At 42.1% G+C, this 21,338-nt stretch overlaps 1 protein-coding gene across 2 annotated transcripts in view; it reads left to right on the forward strand.

Annotated features, from left to right (window-relative positions):
• The window catches only part of si:dkeyp-19e1.3 (uncharacterized), a 91,601-nt gene that overhangs the window by 62,750 nt on the left and 7,513 nt on the right, over window positions 1-21,338 (forward strand). For both annotated transcript variants that reach the window (XR_008760842.1, XM_055934955.1), the window contains exons 5-13: window positions 50-130; window positions 481-588; window positions 1,114-1,223; window positions 15,488-15,536; window positions 18,368-18,488; window positions 18,664-18,758; window positions 18,915-18,980; window positions 19,125-19,224; window positions 20,744-20,896. Coding sequence is in view for 1 of the 2 variants with exons in the window: in XM_055934955.1 (XP_055790930.1) it covers window positions 50-130; window positions 481-588; window positions 1,114-1,223; window positions 15,488-15,536; window positions 18,368-18,488; window positions 18,664-18,758; window positions 18,915-18,980; window positions 19,125-19,224; window positions 20,744-20,896 (883 nt within the window). In the remaining variant the exon portion in view is untranslated. The remainder of the gene's footprint in view (window positions 1-49; window positions 131-480; window positions 589-1,113; window positions 1,224-15,487; window positions 15,537-18,367; window positions 18,489-18,663; window positions 18,759-18,914; window positions 18,981-19,124; window positions 19,225-20,743; window positions 20,897-21,338) is intronic.

Below are 21,338 nucleotides of genomic sequence, written 5' to 3' on the forward strand. Positions count from 1 at the left end.
CCTTTGGGTTGATTGATTGATTTGTTTATTTCTTCTGTCTTCCCTTCAGCAAAAGCATCAGGAGATAGAGCGGGTGGAGAAATGGCTGAAGATGGTCAAGAAGTGGGACAAGTACAGGAACAGCGACAAGGTGACCGATCCAGTGCTGACTATACGCACCACAAACACCTCCTCAGCCCTCTCTCCTCTATCTCTCTCATTTGTTTTTTGCTTCCCTTTTTCAATCTCACTTCAATCTCCAGTCTTATCATTTTTGGGATGGAGGGGGAATCATTAGTTGTAGTTTTCCTTTTAGTGTACTAGGGGAACCTCTTTAATGATCACCCCATCTCTACTGATATCTACTCTCTCTGGTCTTTCTCTTTCTGGGATTTCAGTCTGGTCTCTTTAGAAAGTGAAGCGTGTTTAAGGCAGTCTTAATATAGCTCTTCCTCTCTCTTTCTCTGGTCTCTGTTTCTTTGGTCTCTCTCTCATCTCTAGATGGTGAAGCGTGTGTACAAGGGAATCCCCCTCCAGTTGAGAGGCCAGGCCTGGGCTCTGCTACTGGATGTAGAGAAGGTGAAGCAGGAGAACTCTGGAAAGTATGAGGTGAGCACACTATAGAATTAAACTCTTTCTCCCTTCATCTTGCTGTCTTATAGGCTTGGTGGACAGATTCAGATCTACAGAAGAGCCTAGGGGTAGGGGCTAGGGGTTGATTTGGGATTCTGCGGAAGGGTAGCTCTCCTGGAGGATACAGCAGAACTCGGTTTAAACAATAATAGGGTATTTCAATACTTTTTTATTTTTTTTAACTTTGAAAGACATTTGGAAGTAAGTATTTTGGATTTATTTGAAAAGAGAAGTAATTGAATTTTAGAATGTATTTGGAAATACACTTGGAAAGTATAAACTGACTCAATGCTTTTAACCCAGGTCAATTTGGTATTGGTTTAGTATTTGAAATAATGTATTTGAAAATACTTTAAAATAGTAGGGTATTTTTAGGAAAGTTCCAATAGGAGTAGTTGATTTGGGCCACATTTATTTGTGAATACTCAAATACACATGTATTTGAACCCAGGTCTGGTATACAGTAACTGATGTTAATCTGCTTGGTTCCTTTATGGCCAGACTATGAAGGAGCAGGCCAGGAGTTTCTCTACAGAGATCAAACAGATTGATCTGGATGTCAACAGAACCTTCCGGAACAACATCATGTTCATGGAACGCTTTGGAGTCAAGTACGTCATACTCATAGTTATCACCCTAAAGCCACTAACCAGGGCTGTAACAAAGCATGCTATTGGTATATCATGAATAGGGTTGTACAATTCTGGAAACTTTCTCAGGAAGGGTCCAGGTTTTTCAGAAATTCTGCTTGGAAGATTACTTGAACCAGGAGGGAATAAGCAGGGAAAACCCTTCAACCAGAATTTCGGAAAAACCTTGGAATTTTGCACTCCTTATTATGCAAATTATGTTGTTCATGGGCTGTTTCAGAGTCAAGTGAGACACCTGCTACTGCTACACCATGAGGCACATCAGGCAATTACTTTCCATGGAAAAGTCGCGGGCCAGAATCATATCAAATTTTATTTGTCACATACACATGGTTAGCAGATGTTAATGCGAGTGTAGCGAAATGCTTGTGCTTCTAGTTCCGACCATGCAGGAATATCTAACAAGTAATCGAACAATTTCACAACAACTACCTTATACACACAAGTGTAAAGGAATTAATAAGAATATGTACATAAAAATATATGGATGAGTGATGGCCAAACGGCATAGGCAAGATGCAGTAGATGGTATAGAGTACAGTATATACATATGAGTAATGTAGGGTATGTAAACATTATTTAAAGTGGCTAGTGATACATTTATTCCATCCAATTTATCATTATTGAAGTGGCTAGAGATGAGTCAGTATGTTGGCAGCAGCCACTCAATGTTAGTGAGGGCTGTTTAACAGTCTGATGGCCTTGAGATAGAAGCTGTTTTTCAGTCTCTCCTGTCCCCGCTTTGATGCACCTGTACTGACCTCGCCTTCTGGATGATAGCGGGGTGAACAGGCAGTGGCTTGGGTGGTTGTTGTCCTTGATGATCTTTTTGGCCTTCCTGTGACATCGGGTGGTGTAGGTGTCCTGGAGAGCAGGTAGTTTGCCCCCAGTGATGCGTTGTGCAGACCTCACTACCCTCTGGAGAGCCTTACGGTTGTGGGCGGAGCAGTTGCCGTACCAGTCGGTGATACAGCCCAACAAGATGCTCTCGATTGTGCATCTGTAAAAGTTAGTGAGTGTTTTTGGTGAAAGCCAAATTTCTTCAGCCTCCTGAGGTTGAAGAGGCGCTACTGCGCCTTCTTCACCATGCTGTCTGTGTGGGTGGACCATTTCAGTTCGTCCGTGATGTGTACGCCGAGGAACTTAACTTTCCACCTTCTCCACTACTGTCCCGTCGATGTGGATAGGGGGCTGCTCCCTCTGCTGTTTCCTGAAGTCCATGATCATCTCCTTTGTTTTGTTGACATTGAGTGTGAGGTTATTTTCCTGACACCACACTTCGAGGGCCCTCACCTCCTCCCTGTAGGCCGTCTTGTCGTTGTTGGTAATCAAGCCTACCACTGTAGTGTCGTCTGCAAAATTGATGATTGAGTTGGAGGCGTGCGTGGCCACGCAGTCATGGGTGAACAGGGAGTACAGCAGGGGGCTGAACACGCACCCTTGTGGGGCCCCAATGTTGAGGATCAGCAGGGTGGAGATGTTGTTTCCTACCCTCACCACCTGGGGGGCGGCCCGTCAGGAAGTCCAGGACCCAGTTGCACAGGGCGGGGTCTAGACCCAGGGTCTCAAGCTTAATGACGAGTTTGAGTGTACTATGGTGTTAAATGCTGAGCTGTAGTCGATGAACTGCATTCTTACATAGGTATTCCTCTTGTCCAGATGGGTTAGGGCAGTGTGATTGCGATTGCACATCATGTAAATGACTGTGTTGACAGATATATCTACTGTAAATCACGTCCAGGTATTCTACTTATTTAACTTTTTTAACATGCACAGAAATAAACCACATCCATGTTCTCCTTTTGGTAGGTATTTTCATTATTAAACATGCAATGAACTACATGGAGGGAAAAGTACACTGTGCATTCAGCACCACGGACAGAACTCTTGTTAACGGGTTATGCACAAAAACACAAGAAAGAGAGAAAGCTCAATATTATGTTTAAAATACTCAATCAGTGTGAGGAGTGAAGTCTCTGATGGGCATTGACTAGAGCAGTGAAGTCAGGTATAGTTTCTGATGTCGCTATACGCAGGATTGCTGAGACGTGAGAGTCAGTAAGAGATGATCTGTGCCTTGACTTGTTATATTTCATCACTGAAAATGTCTGTTGACATACATAGGTTGACCCAAACAGTACAAACATCTTCTGAGCATGACTCCTAATCTTTGGAAAATGTTGTTCATCAAGAGATCTCCAATCACTGCATCAGACTGAAGATTGATCAGCTCAAGTTGCAGGTCAGTGGGATGTTATCCACATTGATAGTGAAAGGAGAGGAAACCAACAGCATTTCATTTTCCAACACTTTGAAATTCTCAAAACGACGATAAAACTCACCGTTCAAAGCACGCAGCAGCAATGTATACTTCCACTGGTCATCTGATAGGGAACAGACTAGTATTGTCGGAAGGTGGGTGAGTTTGTTGGCTTCTACTTGGCGGGTCAGGAGGAGTAATTTTCCCTTGAAGGCTGTACATCAATGCTGTACATCTGATGTGCAAAAAGGCCCTTCCCTTGTAGTTTGGAATTTATTCCTGAGGGCCATGATGTCCACGGCGAAGGCAAAATCAGCCAACCATTCTTTGTTGCAGTTGAGGGAAATCCACATTTTCCTTTCATTTGCAAAAACTCCAATCTCCGACTTCTGGTCCCACACCCTTTTTAAGCACCTTCCCCAAACTCACCCATCTCCCGTTTGTGTGGTAGAGGAGATCTGCATGACATGACTCTGTCTCTTCCAACAGTGAAAAAAACTGCCTGTCGTTTAAAGATTTTGCTCTTATGAAGTTTACCACTTTAGTGACTGTATCCACAACATGGCTTGTTTTCAGAACACATTTACAGAGCACCTCCTGATGAATAATGCAATGCAGGAAAATACTTTTCTGATCTGGGTTCAGCTCAGCTACTTGATCTTGTGTCCTTTTCAAAACGCCAAGTCCTTTCCCGTCAAGTTTGGGCACCCATTAGTGGTCACACTGGATAACTTTTAAAAACTCAGTCCCAGCTTTGCCACACACTTATTAACCTCCAATAAATATTTCCCTGTGGTTGTGCTCTTCATTGACTGCACTGAAGCAAGCTCCTCACGTGCATCACTGCTCTCATCTATGGCCAAGGAGAAATAGGTGAAATCCTTTACCTTGTCTTTCAACTGTTGTTCCATATTCTCTGCGATGTCCTCAACACGCCGTGTCACTGTTCATCTCGACAGGGAAACATTTTCAAATGGCTCTTTCTTGTCGGGGCAAAGTATTGTCAATTAAACTTTCTTTAATGAATCTCTGAGATTCAGACCAATCGCAATAACAACCCTAGCCAGTGTTCCATCCCTAGAGCCTTGTTGCATAACTTTTTCCCCAACCTTTGACCCCATTATGTAAGTGATCAAGGTTAGCTTAGCTTTCATATTTTGTCTTTGTCTCACTGGCTCCGGCCTGTGTTTTGGTTTGGTGTCTCTAAAACCCCAACTGTTTTGGTTCCCCTGCCTCTCATGTCCATGTCTGACTTCGCTAAGTCTCATACAGGTCTGAACTCAGACCCCTAACCTTGACACACACACACACGCATACTCATACGCACTCACATGTTTGTTTTACTATCCTTGTTGGGAATCAATTGTTTGGTCCCCATCAAAATCCTATTTTCCCTAAACCCTAACCGTAAGCCCCTAATTGTAACCCTAAACCCAATCCCGATTGCCTCGAATACACCGACGGCGTCATTGCACAAATTTGTACGTAGAATCTGGATAGGTGTGCAATAAAAGTTCAACATTCACCTTCTGCTACCATTTGTGTTAAGCCGTCTGCCCATTCAGTTTGACGCATACGTTGGATAAATCCAACGTATGCACCACACAGAACACACTGGAACTGCCTCTGCAACGCAATGCTGTAAGGCAAACGCAGCGTTCCGTTGGAAATAAATGTACTTCTGGTCTACCAAAATGCAATGACGCTGTCGGTGTGATGGAGGCGTAAGCCTAAAATAGCCTTTTTCCTTGTGGAGACTGGCAAAAATTCCCCCTTGTTGTACTATCCTTGTGACGACTTGAGTATGTGAGTGGTCTGCTAAATAATTCACAGAAAAATAAAAATGTGACTCCAAATTCGCTCCATTCATTAAAATCACCATTTAACGAACACTCGTCTATTTGTGTGACTACCTGGACCTGCCATTTGGTTGTGAAGTATTGAAACCAAACCATATGATTTGAATGAAAAGTATTTTAATAAATAACATAAAAAGAAACACTCACCATTTCAAATAGGCTATATGTCATAACTAGTAGAAAGAGGAGGAAGGGAACCTCTAGTACACAATAGTACATGTCGATAGACAGAAGGTGCTCTTTGGTAAAAAGGTGTAAATTGGTCATCAAAAAGAAAGGAGGACCAAGGCACTCTTCATATAATTAATTAAAATGCCTTTGTTAGTATGGCATGTTCAATAGAAACAACATTTTTTTTAAACCGACGCGTTTTGGCTGCATGGCCTTTGTCAGGGAGTACACAAAAAAAAGGAATACAATGTTCTCTTAACAGCTTTTCCAATTAGCCCTAATTGGAAGAGGGAGTGGTTACAAAATTGATTGGACACACCTAGTAAGCAATACTATACACATTAAAAGGTGAAATACTGTAGCTATGTTATCATAAAAATACGACTCCAAGCTAGAAGTATCAGAACACTAAAAGATAGTTCTAACCTTAAATATGACTGGGAGAAGTGTCAAGAATAAGAAAGCAATATATTCCATAGTACACTAGAACACAGCAAAACATGAACAACAACAGTCTAAACATAGCTGAGGGCAATTGAGCAAAATGTCCACTAGATGACAACAAATGGACCTATCACAACCCTACAGGAAGGGTGGGAAATCCATATCTTCATTTAAACCAGGGTACTTAGTGGCCTGTAGTTTGTAAATCCAAAAACTTTCCCTTTGGTTAAACTGTTTAAGACGGTCCTCTTTTCTAATAGACGCCAGAATATGATCAATACCCATAGCTTGTAGGGAGGCAGGGTTGCCATGGTGTAGGGACTTGTAGTGCCTTGCCATGGGGTAGTCTTCATTACCTACCCGTATGGCGTACCTGTGTTCCGCTAAGCGGTCTTGAAGACGTCTCTTTGTCCGTCCAATGTAGAACACCTTGCACTGTGGGCATTCCAATCTATAGATGACATGAGTGGTTTTACAGTTAATGAAATGCTTGACGTAATACTCCATTTTGGAAGCTGTGTCAACAAAATACTTCTTCTGTGCAATATTATTGCAATGGTTACATTTAAAAGAGCCCTTGGGTTTGTGGTCAAGCCAAGTTTTTTGAGAGTCACCCGGAAGATAACTGTGGACTAATTTGTCATTTAGGGTAGGACATCTCTTAAAGCTTATGACTGGTGGCTCAGGAAAGACTTGGCGTAGTAGCGTATCACTTTGAATGATTCTCCAATTATTTTTTATGATTATTTTATATGTCATATTAAACAGCATATGAACACTAAATAGGTCAGGAGCCAAGCAGGTAGCCTAAGATTGAACAAAAATGTATTTTTTAGGCTATATTATTCGCATATTATTTAAATTAATTTAAGGCTATAGCCTATAAAGAGAAATTGTGACGCATTTGCGAGTGCGACACTAGGCTGACATAAATATTAAGCGCTTAGCTTTTAAACAACATATCGTTGTATTAAATCATTATAGTCTAAATTGCGCATATAGACTATGACTTCGAATTCAATCAAAATGAAACAAAAATTGTCTTGATGCCTTTTTGAATTCACTTTTGGAAACACGAGTTTGGCCAGTCTGTGGCTTCAGACTCATGTGATGGTGCCTGGAAAGCCGGCCAGCAGCAGAGAATACCCTCTCCGCGCTTGCAGAGCCACTGGGGATGCTAAACACCCTTCGGATCCCTCTTGCCAGTCTGGGCAGGGATGCTGAGTTGTTTTTTTTTATTCTATAGGTAGGCCTAAAGGATTTTAGGCAAAATAACCCTATGAAAACAGAAAGCTCCTTGAAAGAGGTAATATGTCAGGCCTATTGGGCCAAAATTGATGATAGTCTATTATATAGATAAGAGAAACAAAAATGAACCAAACTTTTAAGAGATCAGATTTTTGGTTTATAAATACTTTGCTACAATGACACACTTAGCTAACTTTATGAAAATATTGAGTGGACTCCATGACAGTAGCTAATGCAAGGGGCAATAGCAGCACACAACTAGCCTACAAATACATGCTGGTCCGGACATGCCCTGAGCTTGTGAAGTGAGCGGTACTGGGGCGAAATTGGAGCGTGCAAGAAGGCCGGACCAGCCTTTGGGAAACTCTCTCCGCACTCCAGTCAAATTGGGCATGCTCATACCTTGGTCCCCACAAGGATAGTAAAACGAAAAACACAGGCACATACACGTTCTAAAACACACACAAATAGACCAATCAAACACAGGCATAGGCACACAAGCACAAAAACGTGCTATCACACAGACACACACACAGGCATAAAATACATGTCTGCACACATACACAGATTAAACCTTACACTAATACACCTACGTGGGCACACACACACACACACACAGAGGCTTGCATTCATACCAGGCACACATTGTACACATTCTGCCATCCCCACTTCTACACATACAAGGGTTTATCTTTATTTTTTACTATTTTTACACATTGTAGAATATTAAAGACATCAAACTATGAATTAACACACATGGAATCATGTAGTAATAACAAAAAGTGTTAAACAAATAAAAATGGACTCATCACACCAAAGAACAGATTTCCACTGGTATAATGTCCATTGCCCGTGTTTCTTGGCCCAGGCAAGTCTCTTATTATTATTGGTGTCCTTTAGTAGTGGTTTTCTTTTCAGCAATTTTCCCTTGAAGGCCTGATTCACACCGTCTCCTCTGAACAGTTGATGTTGAGATGTCTGTTACTTGAACTCTGTGAATCATTTATTTGGGCTGCAGTTTTTGAGGCTGGTAACTAATGAACTCTGTAGCAGAGGCACCTCTGGGTCTTTCCTGTGGTGGTCCTCATGAGAGACAGATTCATTATAGCGCATGATGGTTTTTGGGACTGCACTTGAAGAAACTTTCAAAGTTCTTGAAATGTTCCACGTTGACTGACCTTCATGTCTTATAGGAATGATGGACTGTCATTTCTCTTTGCTTATTTGATCTGTTTTTGCCATAATATGGACTTGGCTTTTACCAAATAGGCCTATCTTCTGTATACCACGCCTACCTTGTCACAACACAGCTAATTGGCTCAAGCGCACTAAGAAGGAAAGAAATTCCACAAATTATTTTTTAACAAGGCACACCTGTTAATTGAAATGCATTCCAGGTGACTACCTCATGAAGCTGGTTGAGAGAATGCCAAGCGTGCAAAGGGTGGCTACTTTGAAGAATTTCAAATATATAATATATTTTGATTTGGTTAACACATGATTCCGTAGGTGTTATTTCATAGTTGTGATGTCTTCACTATTATACAGTGTAGAAAATAGTAAAAAAAATAAAGAAAAACCCTGGAATGAGTAGGTGTGGCCAAACTTTTGACTTTTACTGTATGTTTAAGCATGTTTAAACAGTCATACAGGACTGTTGCGAGTGCGGTGCCATACCTTTTCGATCCCTGGTGCTGCAGAGCTGACACGCTAAAGATTAAGTTGCAGCAGATGTCTGTGGAGTGGGCCTTGACCACATTCCAATCCCAATTCAAATGTAACGGCTGTTTAATAAATTGGTTGGCTGGATTTAGGACCATGCAGAACATCGCTCGGAGAGAAGCTGCCAGCCTGCGCACCTTTCTCTCTGCATAGAGCAGAGACCGTGCCAGACAGTTTACTTTGCTGTTTAGGCGTTGCACCGATGCTTTGAATTTGAAGTTGGCATTTGAACTCGGCCTTGTGAGCCTCGCGGCCAGCTGTTTTTTGCAACGATTAATTTCAGATTTATGTCGTGTCCAATAATATAGGGGAAGATAAGCTTCCCCTAAAGTTAATTGAATTAAATGTGCTAAAATTACCTATATACAGTTGAAGTCGGAAGTTTACATACACCTTAGCCAAATACATTTAAACTCAGCTTTTCACAATTCCTAACATTTAATCCTAGTAAAAATAACCTGTTTTTGGTCAGTTAGGATCGCCACTTTATTTTAGGAATGTGAAATGTCAGAATAATAGAGAATGATTTATTTCAGCTTTTATTTCTTTCATCACGTTCCCAGTGGGTCAGAAGTTTACATACACTCAATTCGTATTTGGTAGCATTGCCTTTAAATTGTTTAACTTGGGTCAAAAGTTTTGGGTTTGCTTCCACAAGCTTCCCACAATAAGTTGGCTGAATTTTGGCCTATTCCTTCTGACAGAGCTGGTGTAACTGAGTCAGGTTTGTAGGCCTCCGTGCTCGCACACGCTTTTTCAGTTCTGCCCACAGATTTTCTATGGGATTGAGGTCAGCGCTTTGTGATGGCCACTCCAATACCTTGACTTTGTTGTCCTTAAGCCATTTTGCCACAACTTTGGAAGTATGCTTGGGGTCATTGTCCATTTGGAAGACACATTTGCGACCAAGCTTTAACTTCCTGACTGATGTCTTGAGATGTTGCTTCAATATATCCACATAACTTTCCTGCCTCATGATGCCATCTATTTTGTGAAATGCACCAGTCCCTCCTGCAGCAAAACACCACCACAACATGATGCTGCCACCCCCGTGTTTCACGGTTGGGATGATGTTCTTCGGCTTGCAAGCCTCCCCCTTTTTCCTCCAAACATAACGATGGTCATTATGGCCAAACAGTTCTATTTTTGTTTCGTCAGACCAGAGGACATTTCTCCAAAAAGTACGATCTTTGTCCCCATGTACAGTTGCAAACAGTAGTCTGGCTTTTTTATGGCGGTTTTGGAGCCGGGCTTCCTTGCTGAGCGGCCTTTCAGTTTATGTTGATATAGGACTCGTTTTTACTGTGGATATAGATACTTTTGTACCTGTTTCCTCCAGCATCTTCCCAAGGTCCTTTGCTGTTGTTCATGGATTGAGTTGCACTTTTTGCACCAAAGTACATTCATCTCTAGGAGACAGAACGCATCTCCTTCCTGAGCGGTATGACGGCTGCATGGTCTCATGGTGTTTATACTTGCGTTCAATTTTTTGTACAGATGAATTTGGTACCTTCAGGGGTTTGGAAATTTCTCGTAAGGATGAACCAGACGTGTGGAGGTCTACAATTGTTTTCTGAGGTCTTGGCTGATCTCTTTTGATTTTTCCATGATGTCAAGCAGAGGCACTGAGTTTGAAGGTAGGCCTTGAAATACATCCACAGGTACACCTCCAATTGACTCAAATTATGTCAAATTAAGTCAATTATCAGAAGCTTCTAAAGCTTCTAAAGAATTTTCCAAGCTGTATAAAGGCACAGTCAATTTAGTGTATGTAAACTTCTGACCCACTGGAATTGTGATTAAGTGAAATAATCTGTGTGTAAACAATTGTTGTAAAAATTGTCATGCACAAAGTAGATGTCCTAACCGACTTGCCAAAACTATAGTTTGTTAACAAGAAATTTGTGGAGTGGTTGAAAAACGAGTTTTAATGACTTCAACCTAAGTGTATGTAAACTTCTGACTTCAATTGTAATTACTCGTGCCTATACAGAAATCAATAAAATCTTTGGAAATACTACAACAGAGAGAGCATGATTTGGCCGCAGAAGCTTCTTTAAAAATGAGCTGTGGATTGTTTTAAGCACACAATTTGGGCAGCATGTGTGCAAATAGCCTACCAAATAGCTGACTGTTGAGTTGCAGCGGTCAGTGAAAAGCAGGTAAATAGGCCTAGGCCTACAATCGTAGGAAAAGCATAGTTTAGAAAGCGAAGCGCTGTCGCTGAAAAGAGAAGACAAAGAAAAGACTCATCTGTCTATAGTTATCAAAATTCTCTTCTCCCAATTGAGCGAACAGTATCTTATTGGCACCAGCAGACCGCATCGGCCATTTCCCCGGTGAGTGTGTGGATATTCACTGTCTTTATCATTGGATCAGTATCACTGGAAAGTTTTTTGGCGGACAATAATTCCCCTCCAGGCTTGATGGTCGTCAAATTGTACAATTTGTGTCTCCCCTTTTCGTAGGCCTAGATTAGATGGTTACATTCAAGACAAGGTTGTTTTTACTGATTTACTGATTTGCTTATGTCTCCAGTCATATAAAATGTGGTAGAATTACATGAAATGTGTTTATAAAAGGCCACATTTTTCCTGTGCAGAGAAAGGAGAAGAAACGTCTCTGATTAGACCTAGTCATTACGTGCTCAGGCACGCATTGTTCAGAACTGTGTTTCTCTTGCAGTGATTGAGTGATATTATTAGCCTACTCATCATATTAGGCATAGTAGCCTATTTTACATTAGTCTGCAAATGCGATGATAGACGCATGCAATCCTTTATTATAAAGGTGCAATTTTATTACGAAAAAGAAAAGCTTTCCCAAACATGAAAGTCCCGCGCTGCGTATGGATGTTGGCATTTGACGTCGGCCTTGTGACTTGATATCGTGTATTATGCATCTATTTCATGTTGCACTGTATGCGCCGTTCCACAAGTAAATTAGTCAATCTATGATGTGGTTGAGTAATGGTTGACATTGTACACGTCGTTTCGCAGACCTTTTAACCTAATATTGCGATGGTAATTAATGTCTATGGCCTCCTACAGAAAATGACAAAAGGACACATTAACAGACAAAACCTACCAGATGTCACATCCAATGATATGGACACTGAAACTGACCCGAAAGAGAGCAGGGTTAGGGTTCTGCTTGAACACTAGTTGGTATGGGCTGTAGCCATGTACATTGTGCGTGGAGTTTTTTGCCATAAAAGCCAATCTAGGGCTGTTTTCCAGTCACATCCATTGTCTTGCTTCGCTTTTAGCATGATTTCTGAGGTGTTTTATTACGTCTCTCCAGAAGTCCATTGCTCCATGGACTGAATGCAGCAGTTGTCTTTACTTCCATGTTGAATTTCTCAGCCATTTCTCTTATTTCATTATTGAATTTTCCTCTGTTAGGTTCCAAATTAACCTAGTAAAACTCACGGACGATTAGTAAAGCTTAAACCAAGTTTATTCGCCCATTGGGTCAATACAGCTGCATAAGACAAAAGACATATTTACACAAGCACTGATATGTAACCTTTTCTCCTACACATCTGAACAGCCAATGCATCTCTGTTGCTAGACAGAACCTTAGTGATACCTGTTCTTTCTCACTTCATCTGACCTGACCTCTGCCCCAAAGTGCTCACTCCTCCCCAACTCACTGCTGTCATGTTGACTCGTACCACACTGTCTTTCCTCCTCCCATTGGATCCCTGATAGCTAACAGTAACGTCTCCTGACATAATGTAAATGTTATAAATTACCCTCTCTCCCTCGGTGAAAGGAATAAGTATAAGTCAAGAAATCAGAACCCATCAACTCCATTGTCACTGTAAAATGTCTGGGGCGGGCCATGCACACTTATCCAGGAAAGAATGAAGTGCTTGACGATTTCACAGGATTTCTTTGTATTCACAATGCTTCCAGCGCTGAAGCGTGTGAAGTGGTCGATTATGTGAAGGTACCACACACTTGGTCCTAGCTCATGTAGCTCTACAGCCACTGTTTCATTGTACTTGGACGCCAGTGGCAAACCAACAGCTGCTCTGGGCTTAGGTTTGCTGTATTTCTGTCTCACAACTGTTAACTATCTGCCGTAGAATGGAAATACTGAGTAATTTCTGACGTCTGTCAACTGTAGCATGTCCAAACTGTTTAAAGTTTTAACAATTTGTGTTTTTCCTCTGTGGTCATGTTCTCTTCGACTGTCAGAATCTCCATGTGCTCTGTGTCCATCAGAATCAAATTTTTACATGGACTCTGTGTAATGTCTTTGTCTAAAATGTTTACACAATAGTGGCCTGAGGTATTAAGTTCAAGGGTAAATGGTTGTTTAAACAATCACTGCCTTGCCATTTTTTATGTCTAGTACAGCCCCTGCCTTCTTGAGGAAAGCTTTGCTTAATAGTAAGGGGATATCTACAGGGACCACCTCTGTTTCAATGTGACACTTAGTCTGACAATTTTTTGCCTGTATCTTGACTCACTTGGAGAATGAACGACGGTTGATTGGTATGTCAATCATATTTTGTACTTTCATATTTAGTTCAATACGCATGTACATGCAGTATCAATCACAGCCGATCATAAGGATTCAACTATAAAGATTTCAGTATCAGATGCAGATGCAGATTTGAAAACAGTGTAATGTTACGCTGCTCCATGTTTGTTTACATTTTCCTATGTTTAATTTGTTCATTTTTATGAGGACAGTCTTTAACACAATGGTAAGTGCTTTGACAAATAGCACTTTTTGATATCCTTCCATACCTGTCCAGTCAATTTGTGCAGGGCAATGGCGCCCTCATCTGGTTGTCTTGAATGTGATTTGTTGGCGTCTTTTCTCTGCTGCTCATTGTAATATGCCGCATCACTCACTTGCATTCCATTTGTTATGGGTGCGACAGACGTATTTTCACAAAATACTTTTTTGTGCCCGACTTCATTGACGCATAAGTCAACACAGTACAAGCAGTCGACTGTTTCTCCCTACTATCCAGACAGGCAGTATCTAGCAACTTGAGAACCATGTCGTACTTGCGCATCCTATTGTACCTCTGTTTGAAATCAATTATGTAGTCCGTCATTGCAACCAAACACTGTCAAAGTTTGAATATGCCTCGTAGGCACGGTCTTTCTCTTCTTTACGAAACACAGAATCCAGTGCTCTGATAAGCTCCCATACTGTCATCCTTGTTCAAATCCTCAACGGCTATTTCTAGTGCTGTATCTCTCGCTCTTCCCTCCGGCGCTAATACCACCGCCAGTGTTTGCTTTTTCTCGTCCAGATAAGTAACCCGTGCCCAGATTCCATGACCTCTTCTAGCCGAAGCGAGGTGGCACATTGTAGATATTACCCCATCCTCTGCCACCAATGTGAACTCAAAATTGGCACATCGACTAGGTTCCAGTTGAACCTAGTTTACTTCCCCGTATTTCCACAGTACATAGTTGCCATCACGCTCAGCCTGGTCCATCTCCATGGAGACTGCCACGCAGGCGTACTAATAACAGACTGATAGCAGCATAATAACAGAATTATAGGGATACTTAAAACATGAACTTAACATGTGTCGCTCCCCTATGTAGACTTGACTACAAATGTCCACATAGCAGCTGGGGGCGGATCAATGTTTTTTTGTCTCTGGGCAATTGGGTATCATTGGCAAAGGTGGGCATGTAATTAAGCCCAAACCAAACCTCCCGTAAGTCGTGACAAACTAACTTACAAAGCTGTGTTTTGGATGAGACAGAATTAATAAGCAAAATGATCCTAGTTACCCAATTTTGACACGAGAATAAATGTTTCTGACTCATATCAATGCCACACAGGCTGTTTTCAAGGGCAGTTGACCTTTAACACTTTACCATTGATTTGATGCACAGGGTCAGGGCAGTAGTAAATACCAGCAGGAGTTTAGTACTCAGAGGAAAAGAGAGGAATGTCCTTGACATCCACATGGATACAAAGTACAGTACACAGTTAGACTACATCCCTGTGTTTCAGAGACTGGCGGTCGCTGCCAACGTCTTTTCACTCTAGTTTACTTCATGGATGTTTTCATTATAAATCTGCCTGTGAGGGACTAAAGCTTATTCCCAAATGGCACCCTCTACCCTATGTAGTGTACTATAAATGGGGAATAGGGTCCCATTTGGTATGCATCCTCATTAATGGAGATCATGTAGGGGGAGGGTGGGGGAGGAGGACGTGGGTGGGAGGGGGAGATGGTTTATGCATGAGTAATCGTTCCTGGTGTGGTCGGTCTTGAGAAAATGCACGTTTTGAATAAGAGACACCATCTCTCCACTTCAGTTGCTTTGGTTATGATTTCTATTATAGTTAAAGACAAGCTTAGTTCCAAAGAACGTTATATTTCACACACAGAAGTTCATTGCCAGTGTACTTGAGCCTTCATTCATCCTTTTTTGAGTGTTATGTTACCATTCTGACAACTGGCAACTATACTGTGTGTGTGAAAGGTGTCAATGAGCTGGTTGTAAGTGTTGTTCTTTCTCTCTTCACAGGCAGCAGGCCCTGTTCCATGTGCTAGCTGCCTACTCCGTATACAACACGGTGAGTGTCTGTGGCACCTATGTCATGTCTGCGTATACTCATACAGTGTCAACAGAAAATATTTAAACCCCTTTTCCCACATTTTGTTAGGTTACAGCCTCATTCTAAAATTGATTAAATAGTTTTTTCCCCTCATCAATCTACACACCATACACCATACTGACAAAGCTAAAACAGGTTTTTAGAAATGTTTGAAAAGTAATACAAAATATTTTTAAACATATCACATTTATATAAGTATTCAGACCCTTTACTCAGTTTGTTGAAGCACGTTTGGCAGTGATTACAGTCTCGAGTCTTCTTGGGTAGGACGCTACAAGCTTGGCACACCTGTTTCTCCCATTCTCTGCAGATCCTCTCAAGCTCTGTCAGGTTGGATGGGGAGCATTGCTGCACAGCTATTTTCAGGTCTCTCCAGGGATGTTTGATCAGGTTTAAGTCCAGCCCCTGGCTGAGCCGATCTAGGATATTGAGAGACTTGTCGGGAAGCCACTACTGCGTTGTCTTTGCTGTGTGCTTAGGGTTGTTGTCCTGTTGGAAGGTGAACCTCCCTCCCCCCCAGTCTGAGGAGCAGGATTTTGTCAAGGATCTTTCTGTATTTTGCTCTGTTCATCTTTGCCTCGATCCTGACTAGTCTCCCAGTCTCTGCCGCTGAAAAAACATCTGCACAACATGATGTTGCAACCACCATCCTTCACCGTAGGGATGGTAGCAGGTTTCCTCCACACATGATGCTTGGCATTCAGGCCAAAGAGTTAAATCTTGTTTTCGTCAGACCAGAGAATCTTGTTTCTCATGGTCTGAGAGGGTTTTAGGTGCCTTTTGGAAAACAACAAGCGGGCTATCGTGCCTTTTACTGAGGAGTGGCTTCTATCTGACCATAAAGGCCTGATTGGTGGAGTGCTGCAGAGATGGTTGTCCTTCTGGAAGGTTCTCCCATCTCCACAGAGGAGCTCTGTCAGAGTGACCATCAGGTTCTTGGTCACCTCTCTTACCAAGGCCCTTCTTCCCCGATTGCTCAGTTTGGCCGGGCGACCAGCTCTAGGAAGGGTCTTGGTGATTCCGAACGTCTTCCATTTAAGAATGATGGTGGAGGTCACTGTTTTCTTAGAGACCTTCAATGTTGCAGAAATGTTTTGGTACCTTCCCCAGATCTGTGCCTCGACACATTCCTGTCTCGGAGCTCTATGGACAATTCCTTTGACCTCATGTCTTGGTTTTTGCTCTTACATGCACTGTCAACTGTGGGACCTTATATAGACCGGTGTGTGCCTTTACAAATAATTTCCAATCAATTGAATTTACCACAGGTGGACTCCAATCAAGTTGTAGAAACATTTCAAGGATGATCAATGGAAATAGGATGCACCTGACCTCAATTTCGTGTCTCATAGCAAAGGGTCTGAATACTTATGTAAATACGTTTTTTGGGGGGGGGGGTTTCATTTGCAAAAAATTCAAAAACCTGTGTTCGCTTTGTCATTATGGGTTATTGTGTGTCGATTGGACAAGGATTTTTTTTATTTAATCAATTTTTAGAATAAGGCTGTAACTTAACAAAATGTGGAAAAAGTCAAGGTGTCTGAATACTTTCCGAAGGCACTGTAAAGTGAGGTCCAAAAATATTTGGACAGTGACCCATTTTTTGTTGTTTTAGCTCTGTTCTTCAGCACTTTGGATTAAAGTGCAGACTGTCAGCTTTCATTTTGGGGTATTTCAATCCATATTGGGTAACCGATGAGTGAGAACGTTAGAGGCATAAATATCATACCCCCAAGCAATGTTCCCTCTAAGTTTTTCCAGAAACTTCAGGCCGGCTGAGCGCAAACTTGAATGTTGTGAAAATTCTGTGCAATTTCCAGCTCACTTTTTACTGTGAACACTGAGGCTGTACCCGCTTTAAGTCAATTTTAAGTGGCCTTGTAGACTACTGTGGCTATTTGATCATAATATACACTACCAGTCAAAAGTTTTAGAACACCTACTCATTCAAAGGTTTTTCTTTATTTTTACTATTTTCTACATTGTAGAATAATAGTGAAGATATCAAAACTACGAAATAACACATATGGAATCATGTAGTAACCAAAAAAGTGTTAAACAAATAAAAAAATATACACTGCTCAAAAAAATAAAGGGAACACTTAAACAACACAATGTAACTCCAAGTCAATCACACTTCTGTGAAATCAAACTGTCCACTTAGGAAGCAACACTGATTGACAATAAATTTCACATGCTGTTGTGCAAATGGAATAGACAAAAGGTGGAAATTATAGGCAATTAGTAAGACACCCCCAAAAAAGGAATGGTTCTGCAGGTGGTGACCACAGACCACTTCTCAGTTCCTATGCTTCCTGGCTGATGTTTTGGTCACTTTTGTATGCTGCCGGTGCTTTCACTCTAGTGGTAGCATGAGACGGAGTCTACAACCCACACAAGTGGCTCAGGTAGTGCAGTTCATCCAGGATGGCACATCAATGCGAGCTGTGGCAAAAAGGTTTGCTGTGTCTGTCAGCGTAGTGTCCAGAGCATGGAGGCGCTACCAGGAGACAGGCCAGTACATCAGGAGACGTGGAGGAGGCCGTAGGAGGGCAACAACCCAGCAGCAGGACCGCTACCTCCGCCTTTGTGCAAGGAGGTGCACTGCCAGAGCCCTGCAAAATGACCTCCAGCAGGCCACAATTAACCAAATTTGTTAGCAAATACAACGCTGTCTCAAAAACAGCAAGGTGTCTATAGCAATCTAACTTTTTGACGTTCTATGACGCCTCCACTTTCCAAGCGTGTTGTCCTTCAGGGACAATAAAGATCTATTGTCCTGTCCCCAGGAGGTGAGCTACTGCCAGGGGATGAGTCAGATCGCCGCCATCCTGCTCATGTACCTGAACGAGGAGGACGCCTTCTGGGCCCTGTCCCAGCTCCTCACAAACAACAACCACGCCATGCATGGTGAGCAGGGGAGGAGAGGGAGAGGGAGAGGGAGAGAGGGGGATGTAGGATGGGTGGAGGAGTTAGTTAGGTTGCTACTGAACTAGTGTCATAGACCTTGTTTACATTCTTGTTTCACATTCTTGACATGGCTCCTAACTATGCATCCTCTCTCTTTTGTCACTGTGTGTGGTAGGATTCTTCATCCCTGGGTTCCCCAAGCTGCAGCGCTACCAGGCCCACCACGAGCAGATCCTGTCCAAGCTCCTCCCTAAGCTAAAGAAACACCTGGTGAGAAACGCATTTCCCTAGGGTTTGTCACTAAATTCAACTATTTTCAGAAAGGCAGTACTCAAAATCTGTGTTAGATATCCTTTTTTCTCTGGAAAGCCAGGGCTGTAAGTATACTAAAATAATTACTCTATTTCACTCTTCTATTGCCTGTAGGACAGAGAGCAGATGTCCAACGGAATATACACCACTAAATGGTTCCTGCAGTGCTTCATAGAAAGGGTGAGAGTCATAAATTTGAACCCCTCCTTTTTTGTAATTTAGCCACCTGATGTCCAATGACCTGATATACTATATCCAAACATTTTTTAATGTTCATTTACAAGAGTTTCAAAATGTCTCCTCTGACGTGTGTCTCGGCGACAGACCCCGTTCACCCTGACCATGCGCTTGTGGGACATCTACATCCTAGAGGGAGAGAGGATACTCACAGCCATGGCCTACACCACCCTAAAAATACACAAGAGTGAGTATGACATCATCAGAGAAGGATAGAATTGACACATTGGAGGTCATATTAAAATGTGTCATTTGTCATGTATTGAGGTGTTCATACTACAGTGCCTTCAGAAAGTTTTCATACCCCTTGACTTACAGGGCATTCAAAGTATTCAGACCCCTTCACTTTTTCCACATTTTGTTACGTACAGCCTTGTTCTAAAATTGATTAAATTATTTTTTTCCCTCATCAATCGACACCCCATAATGAGATAGCAAAAACAGGATTTAGAAATGTTTGCAGAAATATCACATTTACATAAGTATTCAGACCCTTGACTCAGTACTTTGTTGAAGTACCTTTGACAGCGATTACAGCCTGAAGTCTTGGGTATGACGCTCAAAGCTTGGCACATCTGTATTTGGCGAGTTTCTCCCATTCTTCTCTGCAGATCCTCTCAAGCTCTGTCAGGTTGGATTAGGGTCCAGGTCATTAGTGCTCTCGAGCAGGTTTTCATCAAGGATCTCTCTCTGTACTTTCCTCCGTTCATCTTTACCTCAATCCTGACCAGTCTCCCAGTCCCTGCCGCTGAACAACATCCCCACAGCAAGATGCTGCCACCACCATGCTTCACCGTAGGGCTGGTGCCAGGTTTCCTCCAGACGTGACGCTTGGCATTCAGGCCAAAGAGTTCAATCTTGGTTTCGTCAGATCAGAGAATCTTGCTTCTCATGGTCTGAGAATCCTTTAGGTACCTTTTGACAAACTCCAAGCGGCCTCCATGTGCTTTTTACTGAGGAGTGCCTTCTGTCTGGCCACTCTACCATAAAGGCCTGATTGGTGGAGTGCTGCAGAGAAGATGGTCTTTCTGGAGCTCTCTGAGTGACAAATGGGTTCCTGGTCACCTCCCTGACCAAGGCCCTTCTCCCACGATTGCTCAGTTTGGCCAGGTGGCCAGCTCTAGGAAGAGTCTTAGTGGTTCCTAACTTCTTCCATATAAGAATGATGAAGGCCACTGTGTTCTTGGGGACCTTCGATGCTGCAGAAATGTTTTGGTACCCTTCCCCAGATCCGTGCCTCGACACAATCCTGTCTCTGAGCTCCTCGACCTCATGGCAACTAATTTTGTATATACACTACCGGTCAAAAGTTTTAGAGCACCTACTAATTCAAGGGTTTTTCTTTATTTTTTACTATTTTCTACAATGTAAAATAATAGTGAAGACATCAAAACTATGAAATAACACGTATGGAATCATGTAGTAAACAAAAAAGTGTTAAAATAGCCACTCTGAAACATTAGCTAGTTGAATGTTTCAGATCAAATACTGAAAGATTTCCGGGCAAGCAGAAGAGGTGTATGAGTGACAACAAAGTTGTACTCTTTCAGTAGTTTTCTAACAGAAAAGATCATATCAACGTGGCAGTGTCACAGTGTCAACGTAGCTGCCATTGTTATCTGAGTCAGAATGTCAATTGATTTGGTCTGCATATTAATTAATATAATTTGCGCTCTCCTGTGTCCATCCTATGTCTGTTTAATCAGAGCGATTGCAGAAGCTTCCTCTGGAGGACCTGAGGGAGTTCCTCCAGGAGCACCTGTCCAGCTCATTCTTCCTACCCGACGACGTGGTGGTGGAGCAGCTGCAGGCGGCCATGGCCGAGCTCCGCAAGATGAAGCTGGACCTCCCACCATCAGGTGTGGCTCTCTGCCTAGTCTATCAGTCCCCAGACAGACAGTCGGTCGGTTGGTCAATCAGTCAGCTTTAGGCAATTGACTGACTGACAGATTAACTAACTTTCACATTGGGATAGTGGACCTTTTCAATACTTCAGAAATGCATCCCCTCTTTGTCATTTCCTTGGGATAAGAGTTGCTTAAAGTTGAAAAGTCTTAAAGTCTTAAAGTTGCTCTATGCAGAAATCGCTCCGCCATTTCCTGGTTGCTATCAGTTTTATAAAATAAGCTAGAGTATATGTTTAGAGAGTCATAGTACCATCAAAACCACTGTGAAATACATTTTCCATATCCAAAAATATTGTTCTTTCAGCTGTTTGAAGCTGGTGTACAGAACCGAAAGTAAAAGATGAATAAACAAAAGTTAAGAATGGAATGCGTTGAAATAGCCCACACAGATCTA

This window comes from Salvelinus fontinalis, chromosome 9 (assembly GCF_029448725.1).
Source record: "Salvelinus fontinalis isolate EN_2023a chromosome 9, ASM2944872v1, whole genome shotgun sequence".
NCBI lineage: Eukaryota > Metazoa > Chordata > Actinopteri > Salmoniformes > Salmonidae > Salvelinus > Salvelinus fontinalis.